Source organism: Nerophis ophidion, linkage group LG12, assembly GCF_033978795.1.
Source record: "Nerophis ophidion isolate RoL-2023_Sa linkage group LG12, RoL_Noph_v1.0, whole genome shotgun sequence".
NCBI lineage: Eukaryota > Metazoa > Chordata > Actinopteri > Syngnathiformes > Syngnathidae > Nerophis > Nerophis ophidion.
In genome coordinates this window covers 63,216,746-63,226,565 of record NC_084622.1, presented here as the reverse complement: position 1 = coordinate 63,226,565, position 9,820 = coordinate 63,216,746, and the positions used below count along the sequence as shown (strand labels likewise).

The 9,820-nt window shown below is 43.5% G+C and overlaps 1 protein-coding gene across 6 annotated transcripts in view; it reads right to left on the bottom strand.

Moving 5' to 3' along the window:
• Nucleotides 1-5,729: 5,729 nt before the first annotated feature.
• bicd1a (bicaudal D homolog 1a) overlaps nt 5,730-9,820 on the bottom strand; it is a 127,202-nt gene continuing 123,111 nt past the window's right edge. For all 6 annotated transcript variants that reach the window (XM_061917944.1, XM_061917945.1, XM_061917947.1 and 3 more), the window contains one exon: nt 5,730-9,750. In XM_061917944.1, the coding sequence (XP_061773928.1) occupies nt 9,636-9,750 (115 nt within the window). In that variant the 3' untranslated portion in view covers nt 5,730-9,635. The remainder of the gene's footprint in view (nt 9,751-9,820) is intronic.

The following is a 9,820-nucleotide window of genomic DNA, read 5'->3' as shown; positions in this document are numbered from 1 at the left end:
AAACTGAAAAAAATCAGTTGCACCTCAGCATACAGCAATTCCTACTCTGAAAAACAGACATTTCATCATTCGTCTCTCCACATTGTACCAACAAGGCAAATATAGCCTGCATGAACCCACAATAATACTTTTGGACCACAAATGCACACAGACTATAACATGAAATAAACAAAAAATGAGTGGGTATGAATCTCATGCCAGTGCTAAGAGTATTAGAATTGGATCACTAATGCGGTCCTACACCTGCTCCGTGTGTAAAAAACAAACGGAAACAAAATGGACATGATGTTTTCCGGATGTAGAAATGTTTAATAAGCACATCAGTCTACAGCAGGTCTGACATTATATTGCTTTGATGCACATGGCATAATTGTGCTTGGACAGTACTGCATATACTGTGGAGGAAGCAGCTGGATATAATAAATATGAACAACAGATGTCAATAACAGGGGGACAACTAAGACGGTTCTCTTGGGTTGGAAAATTCTGGAAATTGGAAACATTCAATGTGAATAAAGGGGGGGGGGTTTTAAAATAATAAACAGGGAATTTGCAGAATCGTGGGTTAAAGGGGAACATTATCAGCAGACCTATGTAAGCGTCAATATATACCTTGATGGTGCAGGAAAAAGACCATCTACTTTTTTAACCGATTTCCGAACTCTAAATGGGTGAATTTTGGCAAATTAAACGCCTTTCTGTTTATCGGTCTTTTAGCGATGACGTCAGAACGTGACGTCGCCGAGGTAACACACCCGCCATTTTCATTTTCACATTACAAACACCGGGTCTCAGCTCTGTTATTTTCCGTTTTTTGGACTATTTCTTGGAACCTTGGCGACATCATGCCTGGTGGGTGTGTTGTCGGAGGGTGTAACAACACTAACAGGGAGGGATTCAAGTTGCACCACTGGCCCCAAGATGCCAAAGTGTCTGCCGCCAGACCCCCATTGAATGTACCAGAGTGTCTCCACATTTGACCGGCGATGCTAAGACAGACATGGCACAGAGATGTATGGATAACCTGCAGATGCATTTGCAACGATAGTCAACGAAATCACAAAGGTGAGTTTTGTTGATGTTGACTGCCAGCTAATCGATGCTAACATGCTACGCTAATCGATGCTAACATGCTATTTACGGCGGTGCTAAAGCAGACATGGCACAGAGATGTATGGATAACCTGCAGATGCATTTGCAACTATATTACGTTTCCTTCCACCCACATTTAATGCGAAAAAAACACTTACCAATCGACGGATTTAAGTTGCTCCAGTGTCACAAGATGCGAAAGTCCTGATCGTTTGGTCCGCACATTTTACCGGCGATGCTAACGCAGCTATTCGGCCATGCTATGGCTATGAATAGCGTCAATAGCTATTCGCTCAATAGCTTCAGTTTCTTCTTCAATACTTTCATAATCCAACCATCCGTTTCAATACATGCGTAATCTGTTGAATCGCTCACGGCGCTGATATCCGAGTCTGAATCCGAGCTAATATCGCTATACCTTTCTGTGCTATCCGCCATGTTTGTTTCTGTGTGACGTCACAGGATAATGGACGGGTGGATAAAACGACGGTTAAAATCAGGCCCTTCGAAGCCGTTTTTCGGGATATTGCGTGATGGGTAAAATTTTGAGAGAAACTTCGAAAAATAAAATAAGCCACCGGGAACTGATTTTTATTGGTTTTAACCCTTCAGAAATTGTGATAATGTTCCCCTTTAAAATCCTGACAACACACCAGAGTAACAGCCTTAAAGGGGAACATTATCAGCAGACCTATGTAAGCGTCAATATATACCTTGATGGTGCAGAAAAAAGACCATGTATTTTTTTAACCGATTTCCGAAGTCTTAATGGGTGAATTTTGGCAAATTAAACGCCTTTCTGTTTATCGGTCTTTTAGCGATGACGTCAGAACGTGACGTCGCCGAGGTAACACACCCGCCATTTTCATTTTCACATTACAAACACCGGGTCTCAGCTCTGTTATTTTCCGTTTTTTTGACTATTTTTTGGAACCTTGGAGACATCATGCCTCGTCGGTGTGTTGTCGGAGGGTGTAACAACACTAACAGGGAGGGATTCAAGTTGCACCACAGGCCCCAAGATGCCAAAGTGTCTGCCGCCAGACCCCCGTTGAATGTACCAAAGTGTCTCCACATTTGACCGGCGATGCTAAGACAGACATGGCACAGAGATGTATGGATAACCTGCAGATGCATTTGCAACGATAGTCAACGAAATCACAAAGGTGAGTTTTGTTGATGTTGACTGCCAGCTAATCGATGCTAACATGCTACGCTAATCGATGCTAACATGCTATTTACGGCGGTGCTAAAGCAGACATGGCACAGAGATGTATGGATAACCTGCAGATGCATTTGCAACTATATTACGTTTCCTTCCACCCACATTTAATGCGAAAAAAACACTTACCAATCGACGGATTTAAGTTGCTCCAGTGCCAAAAGATGCGAAAGTCCTGATCGTTTGGTCCGCACATTTTACCGGCGATGCTAACGCAGCTATTCGGCCATGCTATGGCTATGAATAGCGTCAATAGCTATTCGCTCAATAGCTTCAGTTTCTTCTTCAATACTTTCATACTCAAACCATCCGTTTCAATACATGCGTAATCTGTTGAATCGCTCACGGCGCTGATATCCGAGTCTGAATCCGAGCTAATATCGCTATACCTTTCTGTGCTATCCGCCATGTTTGTTTCTGTGTGACGTCACAGGATACTGGACGGGTGGATAAAACGACGGTTAAAATCAGGCCCTTTGAAGCCGTTTTTCGGGATATTGCGTGATGGGTAAAATTTTGAGAAAAACTTCGAAAAATAAAATAAGCCACCGGGAACTGATTTTTATTGGTTTTAACCCTTCAGAAATTGTGATAATGTTCCCCTTTAAAATCCTGACAACACACCAGAGTAACAGCCTTAAAGGGGAACATTATCACCAAACCTATGCAAGCGTCAATATATACCTTGATGGTGCAGAAAAAAGACCATGTATTTTTTTAACCGATTTCCGAAGTCTAAATGGGTGAATTTTGACAAATTAAACGCCTTTCTGTTTATCGGTCTTTTAGCGATGACGTCAGAACGTGACGTCGCCGAGGTAACACACCCGCCATTTTCATTTTCAACACATTACAAACACCGGGTCTCAGCTCTGTTATTTTCAGTTTTTTCGACTATTTTTTGGAACCTTGGAGACATCATGCCTCGTGGGTGTGTTGTCGGAGGGTGTAACAACACTAACAGGGAGGGATTCAAGTTGCACCACTGGCCCCAAGATGCCAAAGTGGCTGCCGCCAGACCCCCATTGAATGTACCAGAGTGTCTCCACATTTGACCGGCGATGCTAAGACAGACATGGCACAGAGATGTATGGATAACCTGCGGATGCATTTGCAACGATAGTCAACGAAATCACTAAGGTGAGTTTTGTTGATGTTGACTGCCGGCTAATCGATGCTAACATGCTACGCTAATCGATGTTAACATGCTATTTACCGGCGGTGCTAGAGCAGACATGGTACAGAGATGTATGGATAACCTGTAGATGCATTTGCAACTATATTACGTTTCCTTCCACCCACATTTAATGCGAAACAAACACTTACCAATCGACGGATTTAAGTTGCTCCAGTGTCAAAAGATGCGAAAGTCCTGATCGTTTGGTCCGCACATTTTACCGGCGATGCTAACGCAGCTATTCGGCCATGCTATGGCTATGAATAGCGTCAATAGCTTCAGTTTCTTCTTCAATACTTTCATACTCCAACCATCTGTTTCAATACATGCGTAATCTGTTGAATCGCTTAAGTCGCTGAAATCCGAGTTTGAATCCGAGCTAATGTCGCTATATCTTGCTGTGGTATTCCCATTGTTTGTTTACATTGGCAGCACTGTGTGACGTCACAGGGAAATGGCCAGTGTCTTCGCAGAGAGTCGAAAATACGGCACTTTAAAGCTTTATTTAGGGATATTCCGAGACCGGTAAAATTTTGAAAAAAAATTCAAAAAAATACAACAAGCCACTGGGAACTGATTTTTATTGTTTTTAACCCTTTTGAAGTTGTGATAATGTTCCCCTTTAAATGTTGTTCTGTTTTGGAGCATGTTGACCAACGTTGGGTTTCTACCTCGTACCTTTGCACCCAGCTAAAACTTCTTACTGCAGGCCATTCCGAGCATTCCTGCATTAAATGGCTAAAATCCTGCACGCCACAGCAGAAAAGTATTGAGGTCACACTTTTTACTGTTCGGTTAACAAAGCTGTGATGTTATTACCTGGCTGGATATTTTCAAGTCGTTACAATCAAATACGTATAAGTAAATATGTTTTAACAATCATTGTCAGTACAGTACAGATGCTCAATTGACAATGAAACTTGGTACATACTTTAGAGTAGTCAGTGTACAGCAAGTATAGATTTATCATTGCACAACCGGTATTATTTAAATAGTTGGCAACTCAAGTGAGTACCAAGATAGTGTGTCTTATCTAAAGTCATATCATGAAGGGGTAGCATCATGGTTTGGGGTTGCATGAGTGCTGCTGGCACCCGGGGAGCTGTGGTGCCATTTAGCAAAACAATTTTACCAAGCACTGAGACATTTTGAAATAGGGCATGATCTTCTGCCTTGAGGAAATTGAGATATTTGGCAGTTTTTCAACATGATGATAAGTCCAAACACCCCCAAGATAATAAGTGCCTTCTTAAAGTGTATATGTTTCTTTTACTTTTTATTCATAGCTGTATGTAGAAGTGTCTGGTTGCATCAGCTCTGCTACTTAATGTCTTTCATGTGCCAGCAACTTGAGGGTTGCAGGTTCGATTCCCGCTTCTGTCATCCAAGTCACTGCCGGTGTGTCCTTGGGCAAGACAGTTTAACCACCTGCTCCCAGTGCCACCCACACTGGTGTAAATGTAACTTAGATATTGGGTTTCACTATGTAAAGCGCTTTGAGTCACTAGAGAAAACCGCTATATAAAATATAATTCACTTCTTTGATGTTCCCCTCTTACACACATGTGAGAGGGATGTGTGCTATGGCTATGAGTTGTTGTTTTTTTCCCTTGGCCTCAGTCTGGACCCCCTCTCCAGGGGCCCAGGCTTAGACCGATTTTTTTTAATTATATTTCATTTTAATCTTCAATTTTTTCTCCCATTCCCCCCACTTGTTTACCCGTATCTCACCTTAAGGGGTGCCGGAAGCCGGCAGACCCGTCAGCGATCCTGTTCTGTCTCCCTGTAACGTTTGTCTGATCTTGAATGGGATTGTGCTGAAAAATTAAATTTTCCTGAAGGAATAAATAAAGTACTATCTAATCTAATGTCATCTAATCTAATCTAAAGAAGCAAGAAAGAAAGAAAGAAACATCTTTTCTTTCTCCTATGTCCCCCCCTCCCTTGTGGAGGGGGTCCGGTCCAATAACCATGGATGAAGTACTGGCTGTCCAGAGTCGAGACCCAGGATGGACCGCTCGTCGGGACCCAGGATGGATTGGGGACATCTCTACGCTGCTGATCCGCCTCCGCTTGAGATGGTTTCCTGTGGACGGGACTCTCGCTGCTGTCTTGGATCCGCTTTGAACTGAACTCTCTCGGCTGTGTTGGAGCCACTATGGATTGAACTTTCACAGTATCATGTTAGACCCGCTCGACATCCATTGCTTTCGGTCCCCTAGAGGGGGGGGGGGGGGGGGGGGGGGGGGTTGCCCACATCTGAGGTCCTCTCCAAGGTTTCTCATAGTCAGCATTGTCACTGGCGTCCCACTGGTTGTGAATTCTCCCTGCCCACTGGGTGTGAGTTTTCCTTGCCCTTTTGTGGGTTCTTCCCAGGATGTTGTAGTCCTTTGAGACATTTGTGATTTGGGGCTGTATAAATAAACATTGATTGATTGATTGATTGATTGATTGAGATGAGGGACCTAAATCCAATTAAACACCCGTGGGGCATTTTTAAGCGGAAGATGTTATACAAGCTGTACAGTGACTACTCTAAAGTGTACTGAAGTTTATTTTTATAGTATTGTTCCCTTGAGAGGACTTCTGAAATCAGGGGAGGACTTTTGTGGGATACCGTATGTCACTACCTAGTTGGAATTTGATTGTATGTCCTTGTTTTATTCTCAGCCAATTTGGAACTCAAAAGTTTAAAAATGCTTAAAGGTTTTATTAAAAAAAAACAAAAATGACATGTTTGATATACGGTTTGATTTTTTTGAGTCTGTTAGTTAGCAACATAACTCAAAAAGGCGTTTTGTCTCTTTGTTCAAGACTTTGCCAAGTCTGCTTATTATCCGAAACTTTGGGCTTATTTATTTGTCGCTTTCAAATTTTGTGAGTCGCAGGTCGCAATTTTTCGGCTTGTTTTTGAACACGTTATTGCTTATTTGGACTTGATTTTCTGGCCTCACAATAAAGTTAAAGTACCAATGATTGTCACACGCACACTAGGTGTGGCGAAATTATTCTCTGCATTTGACCCATCGCCCTTGATCACCCCCTGGGAGGTGAAGTGAAGTGTGAATTATATTTATATAGCGCTTTTCTCTAGTGACTCAAAGCGCTTTACATAGTCCATCCATCCATTTTCTACCGCTTATTCCCTTTTGGGGTCGCGGGGGGCGCTGGCGCCTATCTCAGCTACAATCGGGCGGAAGGCGGGGTACACCCTGGACAAGTCGCCACCTCATCGCACGCTTTACATAGTGACAGCCAATATCTAAGTTACATTTAAACCAGTGTGGGTGGCACTGGGAGCAGGTGGGTAAAGTGTCTTGCCCAAGGACACAACGGCAGTGACTAGGATGGCGGAAGCGGGAATCGAACCTGCAACCCTCAAGTTGCTGGCATGGCCACTCTACCAACCGAAGTGAGGGGAGCAGTGAGCAGCAGTGGTGTCGCGCCCGGGAATCATTTTTGGTGATTTAACCCCCAATTCCAACCCTTCATGCTGAGTGCCAAGCAGGGAGGTAATGGGTCCCGTTTTTAGAATGACTCGGCCGGGATTCAAACTCACAACCTACCGATCTCAGGGCGGACACTCTAACCCAGGGGTAGGGAACCAATGGCTCTCGAGCCGGATGTGGCTCTTTTGATGACTGCATCTGGCTCTCAGATAAATCTTAGTTGGCGTTGCTTAACACCATAAGTAATGAATAATTCCGCTGGTAATCACAGTGTTAAAAATAATGTTCAAAATATAAAACATTCTCATAAATTTGAATCCATCCATCCGTTTCTACCGAACCTGTTCAAGAAGTCGCATTAATGCTCAAAAGTATTTGATTTAGCATTGGTTAGCTTCAGAATAACAATAAGAGATGCACGCATTTAGTTGTTGTAATCTGGGAAGTTCCAAATGAAAGAGGCGTAGAATTCTCTCTTCTGAGCGTGGGACGACACTGTCAAAGAGTACAGGTTCACGGGTTTCTCCTTGTGGAGAGGCGGAGTCGGCGAACGATCAGCGGGGCAGGGCACACTGGAGCCCGGCTTAAGATGGCGGCAAGGAGGCGGAGACGACGACCGAGCGGAGAGCGACGCTACAAGCGAGATCAGGTGCGTGGCTCGCACACCGGGACACAATTAACATTTCTCCTCACGATGTATAAAAGGGGGAGAAGGAGGGGAGATCGGGGAAGAAGGAGGCGGAGAGCCCGCAACAGCGACTAAAGAACGAGAGCGACAGAACGCAAGACAGCGACGACGAAGACGCGGCCGACTAAAAGAGCGAGCAGCGTGAGCGACGACGGCGCGAAAGACCTCCTTTATTTGAAAAAATAAACGAGAGTCAAACCTGCAAAAGCAATGTCCTTCCTTGGTGGTCCATGGAACCCGCACGATGACAGCAAGAGACTGTCACACTAAATTGAATCCAGTCCCTGTTTAATTTATTGCTTCTTGTCTGTTTTATATATGTCATCAGTGTTTAAAGCAGACAGTTGTATTCAGTGTTAAAAATATTATACGGCTCTCACGGAAATACATCTTAAAATATTCGGCTCTCATGGCTCTCTCAGCCAAAAAGGTTCCCGACCCCTGCTCTAATTACGAGGCCACCGAGTAAGTCAAGCAAATGCGCAAATGCCGCAGTCAGTAGTTTGTCCTTTCTACGCCCGCGGTCGACTTGGCACACCCGCAAACACATTCACGCAGACTACGCCTCTACCACCTGTTACATTCTGCGTTTGATGGTATTGGTCTGGATCACAGGATGCTGAGACAGCAGGCAAAGTGCAGGTGAAATCTCTTCTATTATGGAAAGCAACCAAATTAGTGCAGCAAAGGCATGCACAGGAAGCATATAGAACGCTTTGAAGCATTTTGGACGTACAAAGCAAAAATTGGAGAGGATGCGGGGTGGATTAGTTAGTTGGCAACATAGCTCAAAAAGTTAGAGGTGGATTTTGCTGAAACTTTCAGGAAATGGGAGAAATTGATCCGAATCCCTGTCTGGTTTAGGATTCTTTACTGTCTGGAGATCCTGGCATAGGTTTGCTTTTCTACTTTCAGCGCATTTTATGCCCGACAGAACTAAAAAAGTATATCCTTTTAGAGGATCCGGTTTGTGTAAATGTCCTGCATATTGAAGTAAACGTCAATATTTTCCCAATACATCATGGAAAGTATTAAACAATCCCTACATTCCCATAGAACGTTTATGGAAATTTGCCAGGATTCTTTTCCAACCCGAGTAAAGACAAAGAGTGAAATAACTTTTAAAAGGAAATACAATTTTAGAGGGGGGTGGGGGGGTTGCCCACATCTGAGGTCCTCTCCAAGGTTTCTCATAGTCAGCATTGTCACTGGCGTCCCACTGGATGTGAATTCTCCCTGCCCACTGGGTGTGAGTTTTCCTTGCCCTTTTGTGGGTTCTTCCGAGGATGTTGTAGTCGTAATGATTTGTGCAGTCCTTTGAGACATTTGTGATTTGGGGCTATATAAATAAACATTGATTGATTGATTGATACAATGCATGTTTCCAGTAGAATATTAAGCTGTAACTCAAGATGAGGCACACATTAGACGACAATGTTTACAACTGGTCCCCACATGGTCACTTGAACCTGTGCAACTCAAAAAGAGAAATAAATAACTAGAATAAATAAAAACCTAACCGGCAGCCCGATATCAAACGTCTGTCTCTGTCTATAATTAAAATGGGTTTGACAATTCTCTAAAAATAAAATAAGTTATTAAAAAAATCTCATGCTTTGCAAAACACCTATAAAAAAAAAAAGCATCCAAAGAAGACTAGTGAGGTTATGAAGGTGGTGTCAATCCAATCTTCTATTATAGCCAACTTTAAAATGCATTCTATGGCAGTTTTAGACCAAGGGTTTAATACTGTGTTTTACTGCGGCACACTTAAGGAAGGAGCAGCCAACAGGAAAAAAATCATAATAAATATCCAATAAATAAATACTCACCATCAAGGGTCAGTCCTAATAAATACAAATAAGGTAAATAGTCTATTCACTTCCTCCGCTTGTGACACAGGGAGCTTTCACGGGTCGTGGAGTCCAGTGAGAGCTGCTAGATGCTAGAGTTGTTACACCACTGCCAACTGGGCCTGGGGTTCAGTGCCCAGAACATGGTTAGGAGCTAAGGAGGCTGGGGTCGAAGGGCCGGGCAGTTCCTTAGGTCACAAGGTGAGAGAGGGATCCGGCTGCTGATCAGAACTGCTTTGTGTTCCTGGAAGCCAGGCCTAAATCTGGGACTGGAAGGATGCAGAAAAAAGGGATCCTTGTGAACAGGGAACAATGACTTGAAGGGATGTGCAACAGGAA